The sequence below is a fragment of the Pinus tabuliformis genome, chromosome 9 (genome assembly GCF_031772625.1).
Source record: "Pinus tabuliformis cultivar Carrire ecotype Pingquan chromosome 9, CPIR1, whole genome shotgun sequence".
Classification (NCBI taxonomy): domain Eukaryota; kingdom Viridiplantae; phylum Streptophyta; class Pinopsida; order Pinales; family Pinaceae; genus Pinus; species Pinus tabuliformis.
Genome location: NC_142307.1, coordinates 1,490,179,406 through 1,490,204,474, shown reverse-complemented (window position 1 = coordinate 1,490,204,474; position 25,069 = coordinate 1,490,179,406). Strand labels below are relative to the sequence as shown.

General features: G+C 39.4%; 1 protein-coding gene across 2 annotated transcripts in view; it reads right to left on the bottom strand.

The window, feature by feature from the left end:
- The window catches only part of LOC149154247 (phosphopantetheine adenylyltransferase-like), a 277,427-nt gene that overhangs the window by 205,121 nt on the left and 47,237 nt on the right, over window positions 1-25,069 (bottom strand). For both annotated transcript variants that reach the window (XM_089440855.1, XM_089440856.1), the window contains exon 4: window positions 1,410-1,469. In XM_089440855.1, the coding sequence (XP_089296981.1) occupies window positions 1,410-1,469 (60 nt within the window). The remainder of the gene's footprint in view (window positions 1-1,409; window positions 1,470-25,069) is intronic.

Sequence of the window (25,069 nt, the reverse complement as noted above, 5' to 3'; positions counted from 1 at the left end):
ATTCACCATCTGAGCAGCAGATTTGCAAGAATCCCACAAAAGAAAATCTTTAAAGAATCTTGAGGAATCTTTAGATTCCCTTGGAGGCTGAAATTTGCCAGAGTCAGAATGCAACCAAGTTCATACTCAAAGTCTCAAAATTCTGCAAGGATTGCAATTGTGAGATCAGATTTTCCATTTGAGGAGAAGATCTCCAGTCAGCGCATGGAGCAGAATCTTTGGAGAATCATGGGGAATCTAAAAGATTCCTGTAGGCCCAGATTTTGACGTGTCAGAATTCGACGAATGGATAGTCGATTTTACACCACTCGACGCCAAAAATTCAGTGGTGCAGTCAGTTTTTGCAGTTGAGCCTCTCATTTTTCGTCCAAATTCAGAAGTGAAAGTACTTGAAGAAGCCATGTCATGTTTACTTTCATTATTGCTGAGATGATGTATTATTTGTGAGATCCCTATTTGATGCTATGTTGAGGGATCATCATTGCCACATTATGTGAGATGTCTTTAGCTTTTCATGCTATGTATTATGCTTCAGATCCCTGTGTAACTATGTTGAAGGGATACTCATTGCCACATTGTGTGAGATCATGTTAAGTTGTCATGCTAAGAGGAAGCCTTCTTGAGTGAGAATTCTTGTAAGCGGAACATCTCATGGAGAGACAAGCCACTCTTGTTTGAGGGTGTATGTCCTTTCTATGACAAAGAATCTTCCATGTACATCATCATCATTTCCAGCAGTATATGAAGCGGCCTCCACCATCTTGACACCGGGCCCGAGACGTAGTCCACATTGGACGAACTCCGTTATCAAATGTCTCGTGTTTTGACTTGTTGATTGTTGTCATGTTTCCTCTTTCTTAAGCACGCATATGTGTTCTTTTATTCTCTTTTAAATGCAATTCTAACATCACAGAGGTAAAAGATCTTGGATGATTCCGGTAGCTGAAGGAACCCGAATCAATAAGTTGGGTTATGTTTTGGAACATGAAATTGTGTCAACTATAGCCATCAAGAAGAGTGTTCAAATACATATTTAATAATGGTCATACTTTATACTATAGCATAACTTAAGAGATTCAAGTTAGAAGTACTTTATATTATAAAGTTAGTTTATGATGCAATGAAGTTAAGCTACTATGAATTAACATTAATTAAGTCACACGTTAGTGGTTAGGTATGGAAAGGGGTTACATAACTTATGTCTCCCTCATTGATACAATGCTATGTAATGTTTCTCACACATAATGAATGATGAATTATATTAAATCTCTCTCTCCTATCTGCAATTCGGTATGCATAATTCTGGTTGCAATTCTGTATGTGTAATTCTGGTGGCAATTCCAAAAAATGGTAAGACATAAAGGGAGCAACTTTAGAAACTAATACCATGCGTCATTTGAATTTGTCACCTTTATGTAGTTTTCAATTGCTTCGATTCTCTTTTCCACAGGTTCAATCAAGTGTGCAAGCTGCAACCAAGTTGAATCAAGTTACATAACATATTTGATATTTTGTTCATTTTCAAGGCACATACCACGAAATGTAAAGGCAATCAAGATAGAAAGAATAAACTAATTATCTCGAATAATAATAATGACCGTTAGCACATTTTAGAATTATAATCATCCAACTTGAATGTCTAGCCTAATGAAAATGATAGGCTTCTACAATCTAAGATTTACAATGGCAGTTGTGATAAACATCCCTTAAGCAATACGTTCATGTTACTTTTCAATCTTGTTTAATTGATTACCATCAATTTATATTAAGTGTTCCAATTCGTATCCGAGATATAGGAAGCACTCTTAAGCAAAGTCAAAGAGAGGCATCAATTATTCAAATCATTGTCCACTACATTAATTCAAAACCACATAGCCCTTAATCCAGCTAGGACTATCAAGAGTATCTTAATTCTCTATCACCTTGTCAATTGGAGTTAAAATTGTTAGTTTTGTTTTTTCCAGAGACAATTTTTATCTAGGTTTGCTTCTAGTTTGCTGTCAGAAAAATAACAGGTTCATCCCTTAAAATGGACTTTCTGAATACCAAATCTGCAAGGCCACTAAAAATATCAAAAAGAAAATCCAGGAGGGTAAAATAAGCAGGTGAAACTCTTCCACAAAGGGTAATTCCAATTCCAAGAAAGAACAATTTCCCTACAAGTTTGCAAAGACCTTAGGTATCTCTAGAAGCAACTTAGATAGATAAAATAAGATAAAATAAATGTATTAATATCCAACAAATGAAAACTGAAGTAGGTCAATGGGACTGTGTTTAGGTACAATGATGTCTACACAAAGCAGGAGCGCTAAAGCAGCTCCTATATTAATATCACAATGCCTCACATTAATACAACTCATCAAGGTAGTTTAAATAAGCAAGAAAAACAATTGTAAGTAATAATATCAATTAACCATCGAGTCACTAAGTTAAGCACCAGATCATAAGCCAAATTAATAAGTGAACCCGTATTAATCATAAATCAGACCATTGATAAGTAACATGAATAAATCCAACTACCAGTAATAAGTAACAAGAATAAATATTAACAAATAAAGAAATGGTACCAAACGTTTACAAGACAATTAGTTCAATGCAAAGGCAGACCCGCACCTCTTGGCCATGCCCAAGATGGGGCACTTAGGATCCTTCTGGTAGTAGACTTTCTTTCTTCATTATGTCTGTTGTTGCCCAAACTGTACAAGCAATATGCAACAACGCTCAAGACAGGGGTTGTCACTCTGATCCCTGCCCTCTCCGTTCTAGTTGTCTCCCTACAACAAGCTATCGGGGGTAATCCCTATGAAATGTGAAGGTTGGAGACTTGTTGGCAACCAACAAGTCCAGGAGACACCACTGAATGGCCTAGCAACTTGGTAGAATTAGCAAGTTAAATGATTTGATTAGATTATCGCGGAAGACCAGTGCCTTAAATGGAGTCAATTACTTGCTCAAAACGAATTATTTACCAAGTTACCGGATGAACAGTGGTTGCTTAAGGATGCTTCACTATCCTAAATGAGATGCAAGTCCTACAATTTAGGTGAGATGCAGAATCTTGGTTTATTTTAAGTTATATACCTATTTTATGTGTATTCTTCCTCTTAACTGTTTTGAAGCTAGTCTCTAGAGTAAGTTGTGAGAGAGAAACCAAAGGAAGCAAGTTGAGGCTTGATTAATGATACCTCCCCTGGGGTTCTAACCACCCAATGCCTCTGGTGCTGCAGAGATTGTGGCTCTGACGACTACAAGGTCACCGTGTTAACTACTAAAGAGTTTCTAGACTCCACAAGCTAGATGAGAAAGGTGGGCCTATCTCTCTATCGACCAAGCTTATGCTTGGAAGTAAATTTATAATTGCAAGAGGCTAGTCTTAGAATGCAAGTGCAAGAGATGAGTGCTCTTAAGGTGAGATTATTTAATGACTTAAGTACTCAATTACAATGATCTTCAATTATGAACCATGAAATACTTAAACAATAGACAACCTTAACCACAAGAGAAAGTGCTTAAACTTAACAGTGCCAGAAAATGTGGTGTTGACATTATTACCAATAGACAATTTCTCAAGAGATACACAATACAATTAACAATCTTCAAAATTTTAAACAATGAACTTTCATATGCCAATTAGATACACAATTAGATCCCTTATCATACAAGATATATCCAATTTCAACAATGAGCAATGTATCCAATGACAATAGCAATAAGAAACAAGATCATTAATTACAATGTCACTTAGTCTTTAGAGAAATTAGCCAATTAAACACTTATCGTCTTGATCAGAGCACTTATGTGTGTGAATGCTAGAGTGCAACTCGATGCCAATGATTCAGAAATGTAATATGGATCAGCCAATAAACATGTGATTGCAGTGATAAGAAAATCACCCAATTCCTCAAATAAACACTTATCCAAGATCCACAAGATGTAAGAAATCAGAGCTAAGTGAGATTAGATGTCTTTCAACCACTTTTAACACAATTGTAATTTTTATATCAGACCCTATGCAGTAAATTTCAGACCTTGAAATATTATTACAGCCTTCAGAAAATGATTAATTATGCATAGAGGTGCAAGCCCAATGAGTGCTAGTGACAATGTAATGATGAAATATGATTACCAATGAATTATTATGCCACTGTTATGAGATTTAATCATTGCTATAGGTGTTTTTATGTGGCTGTAGCAAATATATCAGATCTGAAATAAAACAAACAACCCACAAGAAAACCACTTATATGCATTCAAATTAGCTTAGGTTTACTTCTTAATGCACTAGATAACTTATTGACGAATTTTAGGCTTATTTAAAACGTGTTAGGCCTTTAATATACTGTTGGCATAAATATTTTATAAATTTAAATTTGGTCAGTGATGAAGTTAGAGAGTTATAAACCAAACCAAGAGGCCTTTAGGCCTAGTTGAAGGCTAGTTTGACTTCCAATGAGTTTGGCCACCTGCAACCACCTGCGAAACCACAATGTTAGCCCACTAAAACAATGCAAAACCAGAGATGACAGAATACAAGGCTAGGGCAAGGGTTAGAACTTAGAAGGCTAGGAAGCCCCAAGACTAGGGCTAGAAGAAGCACAAGGCAAGGCTAGAGGCCAAAGAAGGGAAAAGGAAGAGCCAAAAGGCCCGGTAAAGGTCAAGGCAAGGGCAGATAAGTCCACAAAGGCTGACACTGGGGTGAAAGAGCCCTAGAAGAGCTAGCGGCCAAGGGAAAAGCCCTTAGAGGGCTACAGCTAGGTAAAAAGGGAGTCCGAGAGGGAGGAGGGCCTCCTAGAGGCCACGGAAAGGGTCAAGGAGGAGGTTTGAGGCCCCTTGAGGGCTGCTCAGCTCCTCTAAAGGGGGGTCGAGGCCTTTTTAGGCCCACGGCTAACCCTAAAAGGCTACGGCCTAGGGGAAAGAGGAGGTTTGAGGGCCCTAGGAGGCTTCTAAGCCCTACGACTAGGCTGAAAATGGAGGACGGCAAGGCCCAAGGCCTTGAAAAAAAATTCCAAACCTTGCAAATACCAAAAATTGCCACAAATCACCGCAAACAATGTTGGACAGCTTTCTCTTCAAGCTGGACATTGAGCTTGGAGGCTAGATCTTGCCTTCCTAGGCCTAGATCTACCTCAAAACCCCAACAAAATTCTCTCGATCAACTTGAAGTTCACCTGCACAAATAAATCAAAGATTGCCAAACCCCAAATATATATACAAAATATAAAACCCCAAGTGCTGCAAAACAAATGGGTTAGAAATAATTTACAAATTTATTTACGAATAATTTACAAATATACAATATTTACAAAATTTATAAAAAAAAAAATGGAGAAAATAATTTTGCATAAATAATAATGGATGAGCAAATTTCAAAAACTAAATATTCGCCGAGACCCTTCTGCAAAATCAAATACCATAAAAAAATCTCAAAGCCCAAACATAGTCAACTCTTCCCCACATTTTGTGAACTTGGAGCCCAAAGGCTAGCATACCTGTAAATCTCTATTATATTCTCAAGAAAATTGTTTAATCATGTGGCGAATCAGATCACCTAAGATAGGATATATCAATAGAATGTTCTTATCACTGACAAATGAAATAACAATAATTTATCAATATTCAGCTCAAAATAGGATTACACATAGCTAACACATACCACAGATCAGCAGAAGAAAAACACCATGAACTGAACCCCTAAGTCTTTCTATTATGATACAAAATATTCCCAGCAGAGCAGCAACTCAATACCAGCGTTCAAGAATTACATCATCCAAAGATATCAAATAGAAGCAAAATAACTTCTTTATACAAATATACCCCTCCAAGTGGAAAATAACAGCTAGTTGGCTTGATCCCTGTCAAAATAATCTCGACTGTTGAAAATAACTTAATCATCTTTTAATATCCACCGTTGAATTTTAATTTTGAGAAAAAAATCGAATTTTTCCTAAACACCACTTTTAATTAATCCAAAAATTAATATTTTGAATTAATTTCCTCAAAAATTTGACTTTGACTTAACCACCAAGGTCCAATGGCTCAAATTTTCTTAAAATATCTATTTTTCCCTTGGTGGAGAGGCTCCAAAATTTGACTTTCCTTTGACCCACGAATTTTTTATTATTTTCCACTTGAAGAGAAATTAATTTCTCTATAATTATTTTTTGACTCAAAATTAATTAGTTTTCTAGCTTAGGATTTAATTTAATTTAGCCAGAAAAATTAATTAATTGACACTAAAGCGGATTAATAATTTTTCCACCCTCAAATATTTTAGCCATGGTGTCAAAACATGAGGGACCATGCACTAAAATATTTTTTTACATCAAATTATTACAATATCAACCCTTGAAAAGGAAAAATACATTTAGACTCATACACTCAAGATATTACCCAATTTTGTGACACAATATGATCTAGAGTATGAAACCAAGTGTGTCTATAATAAAATAATTTAGCCATGGTTTCTAATTGCGAGGGACCATGCACTAAAAATATTCCTAAACACACTTTTACATCGGACTCAATAAACACTAGGACTCACCTAAGACCTTGTCAACGAATTACACTAAAACATAAAAATTGATAGCTTGTAGGCTTGAATATAAAAATACACAGAAATATTTGTAATAATAATTTATTAGATATATATAATTGTACAAGTGATGATAGTTACAATGAGGACCCACATATATATACCTACGCAGGTGTCCTTTCGTGACAGGGCATGTCTTTTAGACATGCCTTTTCACTCAACTTAATGACTATTTAACCTAATCAATATTTGATTATTTAATATTTACTTTCATTTTATTTATCTACTTGTTAATGAATTATATTCATAACATAGCCCCTTCCTTTAGAAGCTTTGTCCTCAAAGCTTATTGTCAGCAATTCCATTCAGTTTGCTTTTGTCATCTCGACATATGTAACTCGACGCCATTGGTACCTCTGTGTGTATAATTCGCTTGGTAACACTATCTTGAATCCAAGGTTATCGAATTTTTTTTTATAACTCTATTTTATTTTTTTTAATAACTCTAATTATATTTTTTTATTTTTTTAAAATAACTCTATTTTTTTTTATAAATTGATTATTTAAAATTTTAAATAGCAATAATCTTAGCAATGGACTAAGGCAGATTGTTGGATGCAACTTTATGACCGGTGGTCCTGTCTTGATGATATTGGATCGTTGGTTGTGGTTCATCAAATGTTGAAAAAAGATCTTGGCAAGGGTTTGTTGCGGGTTCGGCAATCTTTGTTGCTATTAAGGTTAAATTGTCCAAACGCTGTAATGCGTAGTCTGCGGTTGGCACGCAAGCATGCTAGCCATGAGCATGAAAGGCTAGTATACGAAGGGTGGATTTTGTATGACACTGGTCATCGTGAAGAGGCATTAAAGAAGGCAGAAGAATCTATTGATATTCAAAGATCATTTGAGGCGTATTTTTTAAAAGCTTATGCTCTGGCAGACACAAGCCTAGACCCTGCATCCTGTACTAAAGTTATAGTGCTTCTGGAAGAGGCTCTGAAATGCCCCTCTAATGGGCTTCGTAAAGAACAAGCCTTGATAACCTTAGTATATATATAAAATTATTGTAAGCCAAAAAAAATCGCAGCAGCCACATCGTCTGACTGGTGAACCTGACGTGAATCCACACTGTCGAAGCTGCACCCGTTTGACTACGATTTACCCACGATCCAAACGGCGGAGTGTGGTGTTGTGTTTGGTTTGAGAGCCCAGCCGACAAGCAACAAGGTGACTGACTATGTGGACAGGCAGTTCGACAAGGGGAACACGCAGGGCAGACGGATGACAACACAAGAAAGGGTGTCAACTTAGAATGTTGTGCCTGGCAACGTGGTCGACGTCGACGACAGCACAGGAAAAGGTGTCGGCTGAGAATGTTGTGCCTAGCAGCGTGGTCGATGGCAGCGTGAACAACGGCGGAAGCTTGTATTACATGTGAACCAATGCCCGACGCCATATACATATCGAGCTGAGTGAACCGACACAAGACACGCTCGTTGACCCTTGAACGAAGAGACGTCGCTTGACGGGGGGGGGCACGACAGCGTTTTTGTTTTTTGTTTTGTTTTTAAACTGCATGTCCGCTAGTGGCAATTTAACATGTGAATCATACTCATCCACCATATCCTTCCAAGAAAATCGCCAAAAACTCGCACAACATTATCCCTTCTTTCAGAGCCTTCTTCCTTAAGAAGTGCCACCACAATATTTATACCAAATTGCAAATGAGACGATCCCAGGCATTTGAAACCCGCAAGGACGAGTTTCAACATTCTGACAGGTTCTATTATTATATTTTATTCTTGCAGCATCTCTTTGGACTGTCGGAAAAACTCATTTTCTCCTTCTTCATGAGACGTGGCTGTGAGTATAGAATTAATTAACCAGAGCCCTCCTTCAAGTGCTACACTAATTAGATCAACATTCTTCGCTTCATCATCCTCATTCTTTTTGTTTACCATTTTAGATTCATCAGTTATAGCTGCATGGTGCAAGTAATGCAAACGCGAGATGCAAAGAATTACTGAATCAACTACAATGCCATCATAATCACACTTTGACTTGATGCAACTCATTCGAATTTTCATCTAGGCAGCCTTAGGGTTCGGGTTGAATTGTTCCACTATATATCGTAGCATTTCTTGTCTCAACTCGGCCTGGGGAATAACATTGCTAATGTCAAAGGGCTGGCAGGTAAATGGGTTAACTGCTTCGTGCTTGGCATCCCAAATAGTTTCCAATGTCGTTCGGTTGTATAGAACCTGAGCTGGGTCTTCTGTGAGCGGCAGTCTAACCGGATCATACGCAAATTCTTGCAGCAACAAATCTATATACCTGTAAGGAATCTCGGGATCTAGTTTACACCTCAATGCTCCGCAAGAATTGTCTTTTATCTTACACGATGGTTGCTTCAAAGTGTCGCTTGCAGAAGGAAAAAAGTCTTCAGGAACACTTATGAAGTCCTCATCCAAGTCAAGCCCTAAGGAAGCTACAGTATCAAACCACGTCTCCTCCTTGCTGGCTTCGGAATCTGCTCAGGTATGACACCATTGAAGCTATCTTACATGGTTGTTTAAATCTGCAGCTTCATTTCTTGTTTCTTTATCACAAGTCTATGAAAGACTCTCAGATGATGCCTCAATGAAATGTTTCCTGTCACCACGTTCATTACCTTCCTCCCATGAGGAATCCAGAATGCCTTGCTTTTCTTCTAACACAATGTTCTTGTAAGAGACATTTACAGCATGCTTCTCTGCATTACACTAACCAACTTCAACCCTCATCAAATCCGATATTTGTTCTAGTTGCCCACTATTCTTTTGGTTAATTGTTTCAATATCAACATGATCCCCAATATTACTGTTTTTTGTACTCTGCAATGGATCTGACATGTCTTGGATTTTGTTTGGCATATCAACCTCCATCGCAGTGTCTGTAACATGTTTTTTAACAGTTTCTTCCAAGCTTAGAATGTCATCTCTATCATTTCCATTTGGATCATCTTGATTATTTTCTGCAACACCTTCATCTTCAACATTATCATCATTCTAATCAAAATCTTCTTTTCCTGCTTCACCTAGTTTTGTTTCTTCATTGTCGCTATTATCTTCCTTATTATCAATTTCCTTTCGACATCCTTTAACTTCTGCAATTGATTGTTCTAAACGCTGAAATGCTTCTTGAATTTTACTAAACTGCTCAACGCATTTGGGACATGAAATTAATGGCACATTGTGTGGCAAACAACATTCAAAGACCCGCATAATTATATTGTGCGCCATGGCTCTAATACCACTAAAGCATAAAAATTGATAGCTTGTAGGCTTGAATATAAAAATACACGGAAGTATTTGTAATAATAACTTATTATATATATAATTGTACAAGTGATGATTGTTACAATGAGGACCCACATATATATACCTAAGCAGGTGTCCTTTCGTGACAGGGCATGTCTTTTGGACATGTCTTTTCACTTAACTTAATGACTATTTAACCTAATCAATATTGATTATTTAATATTTACATTTATTTTATTTATTTACTTGTTTACTTGTGTATGAATTATATTCACAACATACACCCTAGCTTTGGGGTTTACGCTGGAAGAAAAACTCTGTCGATTAGGCATGTTTACAAACACACATAATTGGGGGAGGTTAAAAAACTTCCTAGAATGAAACTCTTTGCCAAAATCAATGTTTTACCCAGGTGTTGTTAAATAATTAAATGGTCATACTAGCATCATTTACAAGAAAGTTTGTAGAAATTGGGTTTACAATGATGAATGATGGCAAACGATGACTTTGATCTTCAAAAAAAAATTCCACTTCTTTGCACTCTGCTTTCTCGGACTGTTGACAAAGTGTGGCCAACAATGGTAACAACCTGTGATCATCTAGACTCCTTCAACCTTAGCTCTGATACCATGTTGGAAATTCAAGGTAAAGGTTGATTTCCCTTACATGATAATTACTTGTGTTCTTAGTTGGCTTCTTATCAAATTATTTGTGTTTCTTTTCTTCATCAAGCAATTACCAAAATAAAGACATGAAGATCACAAGAGACAATAAACAACTGGGGAAAACCCTATTGATTTGGGGTAGCATCGGATGTGCTCTAGACCTCAAATTTTGTAAGGAGGCTTGGGCACATGTATTCCAAAGAACCCAGAAAATGTTTTCGGAAATTCCACCTAGAGACAATTTTATTAAAATAATTAATATTTTTTAATGGGACCCTAAGTCTAAACTTAGGAAATTAAAAATATTAATGGGTATTAATATAATTGTGGATGTAACTTATAAAAGAAGACAAGGATCAAGCTAAAATGATCTTAGCCATTGATTAGCTTTTAATCTGGGTCGTTGAATATCAATGAAAAGATTATTTAAGGAAGCATGAGGGTCATTTGGAAAACACACTGAGAGATCAAGAGATCGAATTTCTGAAATGAGAAGTTCTCAAAAGGAAATTCTGATCGAGTAGATTTCTTGCAGTTGAGGGGCAGGGATAGTTGGGTTGGAGTATCTTCTCCAGAGCCCAAGATACGCAGCAGAGAGAGGCAGAGAGACACCAGAGGGGTTGACACAGAGCTAGAAGGGCCCACACAGAGCTTGACGCTGAGCTAGAAAGGCTCACGCAGAGGCAACTCAATCACCCACGCAGAAGTCCGAGTTTTCAAAAAGGTTGACATTTCTGAGCTGGGAGGGCTGGAAACTGCTCCAGAAGGCAAGACGTTTCCCAGTTGAGTTGACGTAGAGCCTTAGAGAGCTCTACGTAGGCCCACACAGTTATTGTGCAGGGGCAGCGTAGTTGTAGCCGGGGACAGTCAATTCAGCTGTCGGAACAACCGGGATTTGCCGGTTAGAGTGAGGTAATCTCAAAATTCTTCTTTGTTAGTTGTATTTCTCTGTAACTCGATTGTCGGGAGGGCGTCTATAGTTGTATTCGAAAACTACTGCTTAATAATATAAAACCCTCAGAGTTGCTACACTGGTTCCCCACATTGGGTTTTTCCGGGGACATTTGTCCAAAAATAACGGTGTCAATTGTGTTGTGTTTTATTTCTTGCTCGGTCTCTTGTTTCCGCATAATATTTAATTAAGTGAAGGTTGCAGTGTATGTATTACGATATTTTCTGTAGGAAACTACAAGTAATTTGTTTAAAGGAATTTAACAAATAAGAGTAATATTATCAGTTGTTGCAGTAGGGATTCCGGTTGAGGAATTTTCACATGGTATCAGAGCTGCAAGTGGAACAAGAAGAGCAGTGCCAGAGAATCCAGCGCTGAGCAGAAGAAGGAGATCGAAAAGCTGCAGGAGGCAGCAGTTTGAAACCCTAGAGGGTTCGTGCAGTCCTAGCCAGAGGGCTGATTTTCGAGGCAGTCTCTCTTTGAGAGAGTCGACAGACAGGAAGGACTCCCAATTCGAAAGTTTGTCGGGACAAAGGGAGCAGCGATGAAGCCTCAACGTGAGGAGATGCTGGTGGGACGCAGATTTTCAGCAGGAAGATTGCTAGGCTGAAAGACGTCAGAAGAGAGAAGGGAAGCACAGTGAGGAAACTTTTCCTCAGTAGACTTCCCGCCAAGAAGTCCATTTTCTTATTGGCTGAGCAGCAACAGTAAGAGCAGAGAGGAGCAGTTCGACATTTTTGTGGCAGAGATGACAGTCGAGATACCTCCAGGAGGGAGGTGGGCAGATTTGGAGTTGTAGTTCGAAAGAGCTACAGATGGGCAGGATCCTTGAGGAGTCCACCTCTAGGATCATTTCCTTGCTACAGGAACCCAGATCAGAAGTAGCAGAATGGACTAGTGTCGGATGGTGCCGAGGAGTGTCGGAGAGAGTTGCAGTGGCTAGGAGCGCCAGAGACTGAATAGCGCAGAGCAGAGTTGGCAGCAGTGCAGAGGTCAACAGCAGCGCAGTAGATTCAGAGGCTCAGTGCAGAGAATAGCAACAGTGAGGCTCCAACATTCACGTGGTATCATACTGAACACAATTAATTCATTACTTTTGGATGTTTTTCCATTGTTGATAGAGTAGCAGCAACAGTTTGCAGTGCAATGGCAGTTGGCAGTCACAGTGCTAGCAGCAGCATAGATGCAGCGCTTGAGAGGGAGTTGTAGTACGGATGCAGTGTTGACAATGACAGTGTCAGCAGCAGCGCAGTAGTTGGTGGACAGCATGTCAAACATCAGCAGCGCAGTAGTTGGTGGACAGCATGTCAAACATCAGCAGCGCAGAGGATGATGCTTCAGAGTCAAAGAAGTATGCAACAGCGTATATTGCTAGAGCACATTCCTCGCTAAGAGGGAGTGTTGATTTGGGGTAGCATCATATGTGCTCTAGGCCTCAAATTTTGCAAGGAGGCTTGGGCACATATATTCTAAAGAACCCATAAAGTGTTTTGGTAAATTCCACCTAGAGACAATTTTATTAAAATAATTAATATTTTTTAATGCGACACTAAGTCTAAACTTAGGAAATTAAAAATATTAATGGGTATTAATCTAATTGTGGATGTAACTTCTAAAAGAAGACGAGCATCAAGCTAAAATGATCTTAGCCATTGATTAGCTTTTAATCTGGGTCGTTGAATGTCAACAAGAAGATTATTTAAGGAAGCTTGAGGGTCTTTTGGAAAACACACCGAGAGATCAAGAGATTGAATTTCTGAAGTGAGAAGTTCTCAGGAGGAAATTCTAATCGAGTAGATTTCTTACAGTTGAGGGGCAGGGATAATTGGGTTGGAGTATCTTCTCTAGAGCCCAAGATACGCAACAGAGAGAGGCAGAGAGACACCAAAGGGGTTAACGCTGAGCAAGAAGGGCCCATGCATAGCTTGATGCTGAGACAGAAAGGCTAACGCAGAGGCAACTCTGTCACTGACACAGAAGTCCGAGTTTTGCAAAGGAGCTGATATTTCTGAGCCGAGAGGACTGGAAACTGCTCCAAAAGCAAGACGTTTCCCAGTTGAGTTGACACAGAGCCTCAGAGAGCTCCACGCAGGCCCACGTATTTACTACGCAGGGGCAACGTAGTTGTAGTCAGGGACAGTTGATTCAGCGGCCGGAACAGCCAGGATTTGTCGAGTAAAGTGAGGTAATCTCATCATTCTTCTCTGCCAGTTGTATTTCTTTGTAACTCGATTGTCGGGAGGGCATCCAGAGTTGCATTCAGAAACTACTGCTTAATAATATAAAACCCTTAGAGTTGTTGCATCGGTTTTCCCACATTGGGACTTTCCGAGGACATTTGTCCAAAAATAACGATGTCAATTGTGTTGTATTTTCTTTCTTGCTCAGTCTCTTGTTTCCGCATAATATTTAATTAAGTGAAGGTTGCAGTGTATGTATTACGATATTCGTCGTAGGAAACTGCAAGTAATCTGTTTAAAGGAATTTAACAAATAGGAGTAATATTATCAGTTCCTGTAGTAGGAATTCCGGTTGAGGAATTTTCACAAACCCAAACAATCCTCTTCTTCCAGAATCAAATAAAAATGAGATATCAAGACCAAGACCAAGACTCTTTCCTCCTTAAGATTCCCAAGTCAGCCCTCCTTCCAAGTCACAATCAAAATCAAGCTTCTTCAAACTTCAACCCTGTCCTAAATTGTAGACTTCTTCAGATTTTGGTTCTGTCACAAAATTACAGGTTGCTTCAGATATTCAGTGTTGTCACAAAGCTTCAAAGAACTCGCACATTCTTCCATAGAAAAACTTCGCATATCCCAGCCACTACCACTCACATACTTCATCAGAAAAACTCAACTGAACTTTTGTCTTTTTGATGGAGGCTTCACACCTATATGTCATTGTTCGTCACTATGAAGGGTCATGATTGTTCAGCAGGCCGACTTGACCAACAAGAGGGCTAACTTGATCTTATGGTGGACTAGTGGACTCTTTTTAAATAAAAAAGAATAATATTTTCCTTTTTCTTAGAAAGAGTCCCAATGGATTTTGACTCAAAATTAATCCTTTGACTTAACAAAAACCTAGAAGCATGAAGAACATGCTTGACCTAGACTTGAACATGAAACCCATGCTTAAATAAAATTACTTTTCTTTTTTTACATAAAACACAAATTGATACAAGTACATAAATAATTATGAAGACTGAACCTAGTTACTTTTCCACCATGGTCGGCCTTGAGTTAGACTTCTTAATGTGGCAAGCCTCTTATGGACTAGGAGGCTTAATGGAATTTGGGGGCCCACTAGGAGGTTTTTGGCTCGCAACCTTTGGGTTTTTGCTAACTATGGTCTTATTATTATTAGGGGTAGGTAAAGGGAAAGGCTCAATGTCTTCAACATGATCAGGAAGTTGAGGTTCCCTATATAACACAAATGGTGTCCCATCAAAATTTGGAATAGTGGCATATGATAAATCCATTTGCAATTGGCCACCTATTGATGAACACCATTTTCTTGATAGTAATATACCCCATGCATCTGGTGTTCAAAATGTAACTAGTTTCGGTGTTCATAATTGTTGTAGTACTCATTTCAATATGTATCCCATGTAACAAACAAGAGAAGAAAAGAAAAAGTTATTATTATTAAAGCATGGGTTTCATGCTCTTTATTGATGGTCTTGTAGGTAAAAGCATTTCTTCATTCTTCCAGGGTTTGTTAGGCCTTAGGATTTATTGTCATGAGTCAAAGGAGCCAACATCATGTTTATAAGACCCTTTCGGGCAAAATATAATTGTTAAAAAAAATATTTTGAGTCTAGAAAATCCTGGAAACTCCAAAAGTATAAGTCGGCCTAAAGGAGGGAATTCGACCCCTTGAAAAGGCTATATAAAGGAGAAGTTCGCCCTCATTTGAGACTCAGTCACTCCATAAGTTCAATCTCTCAAGAAAGAGTTTGATCTATATCTGGAAAGCATGAAGAAGAAGAGTGAAGGTCTAGGAGAAGAAAGAAGGGCAAAAAATATTGTTTTGGGCTCTATCTCTCTCACACGTGCGAAGTTCTAGGGTTTCTGGTGCAACAAAAAGAGGCCAAAGTTGCAGGTTTGAGTTGCAGGAAGACGAAGTGTAGTATTTTGTAGTTGGAAGGAAGGATACCCTACCTTAACCTCATTGACCTTGGGAAGAGTTGTCTTGCTCTAGGAAGGTCTCAGGGGGAGGCAGAATTAGGGTTTCCATAGAAGCTGCAACACCAAAATTGCAGGGTCAAAGTTGCAGGACGAGTTGCACTAATGAAGTTGGCAGGTCGAAGTTGCAGTTTGAAGTTGGTTGGTGCAAAATCAAGGAAAGACTTGTTGGAGGGCTGAATTGGTACTTAGAGAAGGACTTGGTCTAGGGTTTGGGTTTTTGTGTCTCATTTTGAAGCAGATTCTATAAGAAGAGAAAAGTTTACCAGGTTTTGCCCTAGTTGAGAGCCTAATTTTTGTGTCCTCTATTGTTACTATTTCGTTCTTAATATTTGTTTGATGAAAAGATCTAACTAAAGAACTGAAGAAGATTAACAAAGTTCACAAGCAAATATTAAGGTTAAGGAAAATAAGATTTAATAAGTTGCCACTTTGCATTTTCCAACATCTGGCACATCAATGACTATAATATCCATCAACACAGAAATGTTTGTGTTAGTTGCCAGGGATACTTTCACATCTTTAATGAGACCATGTACAGGAATAGACTTGGAGTCAAGACTCAAAACCACAAACATTCTTATATGGCCTAGTGATGTCCATTTCTAATTGATGCATGACCTTTAATGGCATAACATTAGCAAAGATACCTAAATCAAGCATACATTTGTGAAGCATGAGGTTATTAATCACTAATGACAACACAAATGGCTCATGACCTCCATTTTTCCTACCAAGGTACATATTTTGTAAGATAACGGGAGGGTCATCAGGTTCATCCTCAAAATCAAAAGCCCTCCTAATTTGCTTCCTTTGAGCAGGAAGCTTAGCCATCTCTAAAAGAGGGACCTACACATTAACCTTAGCCAAAACATTTGTCATATCTACATCCAATGCAATATCATTGTTCTTGTGTTTTGGTTTAGGTTTACTTTGATTTTGTGCTTGGGCATTGTCCTTCTTTTGAGATGCATTCTTTGAACTAGAGCTTGTTTGGGGTTGGTCAGTGTTTCTTCTAGAGTATTGCACACCTTTAAAGTTTAAATTTTCCACTATTTTCAACAGCCATAATTGGTTCAGGTTTATCATTATTGGTCAAATCATGAACTTGATCAGGGTTTGGATGAAATAGGTATCCCCAAGCAAGATATTGAAGGAAGAACTATCATTCACTATGTTCAAGTGCTCAGGATCTTCTTCCTCCTCTTCTCGATTATAAGGAACATTCCTCTTGGGAGTGTGGCTCCTCACAAGGTTGGCACCGAGGGGGCTCTTCTTGTCCCACCAGGTTGGTTGCAGCAAGAGTGTTTGGATCATTTTTTTGAGTGGCACGATCTCCCTCAGGGGGCTTTTTGTTGAAGGGTTTGTCCTTATTGAATTGGAATTTAGGAGGGAAGCTAGATCGTGATCCCTTATCTCTCTAGATTATGGACAATTTGTTCTTTAATGACTTTTGACCCTACATTAATTCATTTGTAAGCTTATCAAAAGGCTTACAAAGCGGGATCTACCTGGGAACTATATTTGATCTTAGGTTCAATCCTAGCCCTAGGATAGTTGATAAATCAATTCTAGCAACGTTTATGTTTTGCTCTACTTTAGCAACCATGAGCTTGGCTTCTACTAGGTCTGTAGGGCCTTTGTCTCTAAGGGCATATGACAAATGTCCATGAAGAGATCTAATGTATCTATCAAGAATAGCATCATCAGTAGGTCTGAATCTATCAGGGATCTCTCTAAGGAGGTTGTCAAATCTTTGAGTGTATTCCTTCACAGTTTCTTTCTCAGTCTTAATTGCTTGAAGGAATTTCTCAAGGAGGCCTTCATCCAAAGTTGAGACCCATCTTTTCTTAAATGCATCATGAAAGGTATCCCAATTAGGAATACTACCTTGGGGAAAGCTAAGATACCAATCTCTAGCATTTCCATCAAAGGTTAGGGAAAACAACATCATAACTATATCTTCTTCCATTATAAGCTTTGCACTCACTGCCCAATAAAAATCATGGATGTGTTTTTCAACAGTGATGGCATCAATGTCATTGAATTTGGAAATCCATTCGTGATATTTCTCAGGCGAAGGATGTGGAGCATTAGGGAGACTGCACAAATGCAAGGGCCTTGTTGTCGCAAAATCTAGCAGGCCTTGTAGAGGGGTACCATACAAGGCAAGCACTAGACCAAGTGACAACAATGAGGTAATGGCCCACTGTCACCACAGCCAATACCTCTTGCTCTTTATGGACTTTCACCAATGAGAGGAGTCTTGGTATAAGGTCACCTACAAGATATATTCTAAGCGTAAAGGTTTAAGGTGACACAACAGGATCCAAAGGATGGCTCAACTTAAGTACAATCTCACACAATTAGAATGAGGCAATTTGCATCCCTTAGAGAGGCCAAACTAGGGCATGCCAAACCTAGGGTTTAGAATGATAGCATGCAAAATGGAATATCATAAGGTCAAGGTACCAAGGAAAAGGTTTCCAAAAATGTGTAATAGCAAGCCAATGGCATATGAAACCTTAAAAAAGCACTCAAGTTGAAGCTTAACTAAACTAGGGTTTCTCCTAGGGAAAAATAGCTAGGGCAAGAGAAATTATGTTGAAAAATGGATGGATTAGCCACCAAAATGAATGATTTTGAGGCAACCACTTCTACTCTTGATGTTGAGTCCTTCTAATACCAAAACTTCCTCTCCTGGGTAATTTCACTCCAAGCCCTAGTTAGGTCGCTTATCCTTGAGAGGGCCGAATTTAGAGAGAGAGAAGGTGCAAATTTCAATTTGGGGGTATGGTTTAATCACCTACTAGACAAGGCCAGTGCCTAGTACTTGGGTGGATGGAGTCTATGGATGTTAAAGATTGGCTAATTCTTGCAAAGGAGTAAGGATATTTTGATGCCCTAGCAACAAAACCCTAGTTATTACCTTTGTGAGTGATCAAGATTCATTTGAGAGAGCTAATTCAAAGATTCACCAAGGGGATTATCATTCACATATTATTCATGAGTAATGCATGTAATAACGATATCTAGCTTCTATACAATTTATCTTCAATAACAGTGGTGAAATAGAATAAACCTAGATCATCAATATATTCCATATATTAGACAAGATCAAAAATTTATCAATGACAAAGCTCACTTACAAGATAACATACATGAACAATAATTTTATTAAGTTAACTTCTCCAAAGACAAGAAAATAGCTCCAATATACAAACTACTCCATAGATCACATCTTTCCAAAAATACAACAAGGTCGAAATCCTCCTAAGGAGGGCTGAAATAGTCCAAGTGATGATGAATAGACTGAATGATCCTCTCCTCTATTTATATGAGGAGGAGTATTCCAAATATTAGCCTAAAAGCCCCTATGAACAAGTTAAATCACAAGAAACCCTTGGGTTACAAGCCAACCTACTAGGTTTTGATCATCAGTGCAAAATTAACCCACATGTGTGAGATGATATCCTTCTAGGGCTAATGTCATGCATGAAATAGGCTCCAAGTGGCATCTCCAAGTGCAATGAGGTGTCCAATGTGGTGTATTAACATGTAAAAATCATGATTTGACGGTTGGCCCTCAAATTCACCTTAATGGCACTTTGTGGTCCTAAGATCCAGCAGGGGCACCACAAAGTGGTCTCCATGGGTGTCCAACTACTCATAATGTCCATATTTGCTCCAGCGTTGTGGGCTTTCCAGGCGCAACTAGCCCTCCCTAGTCTCTGAAGGTGAGATCATCCTCATTTGGGCCCTGAATCAATTGCTACCCATCAATTGGTGCTAAGGCCGACCTAGGGGCATGCTCGGTCCAGATGTGTCATCCTAAAGAATCATCAAATCCAGTGCAAAGTGGCAAAACGTCCTGGGTGCAGGAGGTGCCCAGGGTCATGTGTGATATCCTGCTGCTGCTAAGAGGCCCAAGGCTCGCAATGCTTCACCTGTTAGTGCCAATATACTTCTCTAATGGCCTAGGTGCTTATGGGTAAGGCGCCCCAAACATGGGTTGTTGAACCACCTGACAATCACAACATAGGTTCTAGTGAAAGCAACCAGTCATTAGGGAAAAAAATCATTATTGCATCTAAGTGAACTAGGCTTGAGTGTCATGGGCTATTTAATACTTCAAATAAGGATTCTCTTCCAAAATCAAGGCCTTGAACTCACAAAGGTGTTTTCTCCCTAGGTAGGAGTGGCTAAAGGACATCCCTATTAGGTGTTTCCAGCCCCTAAGGGGAAGTAACAGTTCCTCAGTCCACCCTTAAATTGATAGGTGTTATTGAATAATAATGAAGGTACGAAGGGGGCAAGATTTCATGGCCAAGTGCCATGGTCAAAGGGACCAGTTGATGGGGGATCCACATCCTGATCGTATAGATGTGATAAGGGAGCAATCATAGGTGCATGAGTTACCAACTCGGCCTTTGTTTTTCCACCCCACTTGTGTGTCTTTTGCTTGATTTTTATTTGTATTATTGCTCATAGTTCAAGGCTTAGAGCTTGCTTTGAATGATGTGCCAGTTGTATTATCCCTTAATGATGAGTTAGTTCATTGTTCATCGGGTTTGGAACATGCAAAGGTTCCATTTTTAAGTGTAATGGAGCAACATGTGCTCAGGAACCGAGTGATGGCCATAATGAATGAGGTGGAGCTCATGCTAGGATTTTGTCTACGTGCTAATGTGTATGTCCCTGGCCATCTTTTGCATTTCGATATTATTTCTTTTATTTTGCTATGGCCATGATATGCTCTTTATGTTTCTTTCAACTGCATCAACCTCCCGGGCAAAGTTTCCAAGCCCTACACAAGTATGTGGATGTATGGGTGCCAAAACCCAATGAACCAGTGGTCAGAAGAACCTGAAGGATGGAGGTGGAATATGGGCATGTAATGTAAGATGTAAAGAGATAAGTATGACAAAGCGACAGATGGAACTACGCTATCTCAATCAGGTTTTCCCATGTAGTGCCCTTCCTATACCCATTGGGCCATTAGAGGAGGTCCCACTGGACTAGGATCAAAGATTAACCCCCAATTTAACGTAAGATAACAAGATCACGATCAAAACTCATCCTTCTTCTAGATCACCCAATAATCCATATCAAATGCCCAAAAACAAACAAGAATAAGTGCTCAAATGCAAAATGATTAAAGTACCTTTTGATCAGAAGCCCACGTTTGTCCATGTGCTCATGCCAGATGGGTGAGAAGCATATGGTTGATGCAAGTGGCGGAAATGTATGGCAAATCATCAGCTAGTGGTGGCTTCCAAGGGCTGCTAGCTACATGGTTGGTCAATTGGGTGTCATGGATAGAAAAAAAATTCCTATATAGGGTTACCCATTTTGGTGGGTAACAAGCCTGAATGCAGCTATAAGCCATGGCCTATCCATAGTGATGGTGGTGGTATTATCAGCAAAGAGTTTCCTAACCACCGGACTATTTGGATTAATGGGAGTGTTACCGCTCAAACTAGTAGGGGGTCCTAGAGGGGCACTTGCTAGGTCAAGAGCAACAATGAAGCTAAAGCCCACTGTCACCACAGCTAAAGCTTCCTACTCTTTACAGACTTTCACCGATGGGAGGAGACCCGATATATAGAGAATCACTTATGAAGGATAGATCAACTAAGATGGATGTGAAGTGATCTCGATAACCCTTTCCTAGGAGAGACTCAAGAGTGGGACTTGCTTGCTTCTTAAGCAAGGTACAAGATTCTCTAGGATAGGGGAGTAGGGATTTGAGGGCTTGGCTTAGGGAATGTGACTTGTAAAGGAGCTTCCTAAACCCTAAAATCCTTGTGGAACTTGGTTTCCCAAGTGGTTTTTGAAGAGTTGACTTTGATAAGATATGGGACCACATGGGACCAAGTGGACCCAGGTTAGGTCAAGGGGATAGGATTTAGCAACCAATGATATGCTTGACCTAATTAGGGAGGAGAAAGGGATCAAGGAATGAATTTTCAATGAAAGGCAATGCAAGGATCCCAATGAGGTTTCTAACGTAAGGGAAACCAAGGGCGATAATTGGTCTTTGAGTTAGGGCTTGAGATATCTCAATATCGCACCATCGAAATCTCATGAAATTTGGAGGGCTTCTTGATGACACACCAACGCAGTTGTGGACCAAAAATCAAAGTATTTGGATGGCTAAATTGTGAGATATTCGATGCCCTAGGTGACCTATGGGGCTAGACCTAGAAAGAAGAGGAGAAGGTGAAGAAAAATAAGTTTTAGGGTGATCACTTATGGTAGACTAGTGCCTAATCCTTTGGGGAGATTGGAGTCAAGAATGATTATGAATTTGGATTTGATTTTCTTGGTCAAGGAGGCCTTAAAGGCAACTTCACTTAGAAATAGGGCAAAGGAGAGCAACTTCAAAGACTTTATACTTCATTTTGCAAATAAGATGGCTTATCAAGATACATTTCAACCATGAAATATCCCTAGGAACATTCACTCATCATACATGAAGCATCATTATCTAGAAACAAAATTTCCACAACTTCGCAATAATAGATGCAGCAAATTAGCCCTCGAATAGCGAAATCCTGGCAACAATGTATGTGACAAAAATAGAGCAAAGAATATCATTAAAATTACACTTACGTGTATTAGATTATATCCAACCGTCAAAAATTTGCCAAACAAGAAGCTCCAAGACAAGAGAAAATGATCCAAACATCAAAATTCATTCCATGCTCCAAAATTTCGCCCACCAAGAAAGATAGCAAAGTTCTCTAAAGAGATACGAGTCCAACCAAGTGAAGATGCTAAAATGAATTTACATCGCTTGTATTTATACATTTCTAATGACTCTAATTTAGCTAATTAGGCCTACATTAGACCCTACAATAAAATAATGTGCAAAATAACTAACTTTTGAAAACAAGCCCACTAAACTAGCTCATAAACAAAAGAATAAGCCTCTCAAGGGGTGGAATAATGAATAGTGCATGTCGTTGGGCCTTGGAGGAGGCCTAATGGAGTCCATATATGCCATAATGTGTAGTTGAACTCCCAAAAGCAGTGGACAAGGGGTTGGCCCCTTGTAATAAGTTGTGGTGCTCCAAATGGCATGTGGGGGCACATAAGTGTCCTCATGGGTCTCCAAACAAATCGAAGATGTCTGTAGATCACCTGCAAGGGCTAGGATGATGGTGTAGTTGATGCCACATCATCGTGCAAGTTCTGGATCATCTGCCAAGTGTATGGTACAACTCTAGGGCCAGCTAGACATGATGGATCAGGTGCATCTTCCTCGTCCAATAAGTGAACCATGAGCAATCTCTAAATGGCCGTGGGGATCCATGGATGGTTGTCTGCTGCTGCGGAGACCCATGGCTATCTACACACACCCTACATGTGCCAATGTAGCCCTTTGGGATCAGGACCCCGTATAGGGAGACCAAACCCAAATGGAAACCACTTGCAATCCTACATAAGATCCAATGCATCCCCGTGCCTTCCAGCACACCAAGTCATTAAAGAAATCAAGTAAAAGAGTTTATAAACCATGGATAACAAGTGAGCACTTCATAATGGCATGCCCTTCCATAGTGGGCTTTGGCATGTACTAATGCCTCCCAGTTCTAAATAGGGTTAACCAGGAATCCTATTAGGTGGTTTCTACCTCTAAAGGGGGTGGTATGTCTGTGGTACATCCTTCAAATGGTGGTGGCATGTGGCATAATGATGGAATGGAGTAGGGAATGAAAGGGGGCAACTTGGATCACATGCCATGGTAAAAGAGTAGATAATAAAAGGGAAGGCCACACTTGAGTAAATAATGTGTAGGAGGGAGAAATCATGGTGCATGAGTTACCCCAGCCTTGAATTTTCCACCTTTCTTCATATGCCTTTTGCCTTTTTATGATTTTCTTTGGTTAACTGCTCGGGGCTCTAGGTAATGAGAGCATGATGCGTAAAGTATAGCAGTGGATACCCCCTTATAAGGTGGGGCAATTCATCGCCCACCGGGGGTTGGGACAATCATGGGTTCCTTAAAGATAAAGGAGGCTCATCAAAGGCCATGTAGGAACCAGGGTGATGGCCATGGAATGGGGTAGAGCTCATGTTATGGATTTTGCCCACATGCTGAATTCTTTTGTCCCAGCCATCTTTTGCATTTTGTGGTACAATTTCTTGTTGAATGTGGCCAATTATGCTTTTTCTTTTTCTTTTAGATGCATCAACCTCTGGGGATCAAGTCAGGCCTGACCCAAGATGTGGGGCAAGGGGAGGGGGTCGATGACCCTTTGTGGACCTAGTGGAGGAATGTGGACCCAGGTGGAAGGAGAGAGGATTGGGTGTGTAATGAGCGGAAGAGGAGTAATATATGCCAATTAGGGAGTAGGACCACGCAACCAAAATTAGGGTTTCCCATGTAGTACCATCCCTAAAACCAATAGGCCAGTAAAATAGATCCCACGGGACTAGGGTGCAAGGTTAACATCCCAAAAAGACCTAGGTGACAAGAGCACAGACCTAAACCACTCTTTCCGCCAAATCTCCCCATTAATCCACGCCCAAAGTTTCCATGATAAATAAACTAGAATACTCAATTACCAAATAACAAGGCATACCTTTAGGTTTGGGAGGTCCACCTTCAAACTTACGATCATGACAAATGGGTGAGGGACCACATGGCTGGATTAGGTGGTGGAGAAATGGCACATTGAGCTAGTTGGTGGCTGCAAGGGGCTGTCATCTGAGAACCATAACGAAGAAAAAATTTCTCCTAGGGATATCACCCACAAAATGGTGGGTAACATCTACTCCAACTGAGACATGATCTCTCAGAAAAGTGCGCAAAGCTACTTGAATGGGAGGTCATGAGAACACCAGCAATCTCTTGGTTACCGTAAACCTGTTACTTACACATATCAAAGACTAAACCCATGGGGTAGCATGTTTTTATGGTATCTTATGATAACCCATGCTTAGGTGTTAGGCCGTACAATCAACAGAAAATAAAAATATGCAAATTTTAATCTATGTGCAGCTAATCTACCATGAGAAATATCATATGTCATTAGTTCTAATGCAATGCAATTTATCCTACCCTAACATGCATATGGTACAAAACTAATACTACGTCTAATCATAAAGCCAGTACAACCAACATATCATCAAATCAATATAAATATGTCGGCCTATATGATTACTCATGTAGAAAATGCCAAAGCTAATGTGGACAGAATCATATTGATGATAAGTCCAATGGGAGGTAGGAAAGCAGGACGCCCACACATGGATGATCACGTGAGAAGAGAAAAGAAAAGGATGTAATCTAGTCCATGAGATCCTCTCTTCTAAGCAAAATATAGAGATGTCAATGATTAGGCTCATAAACTTTTGATAGATGGCAACGTTGGGCATATTATTTCCATTATGTTCCTTATCATTTATGTCATATTTTATGGCTT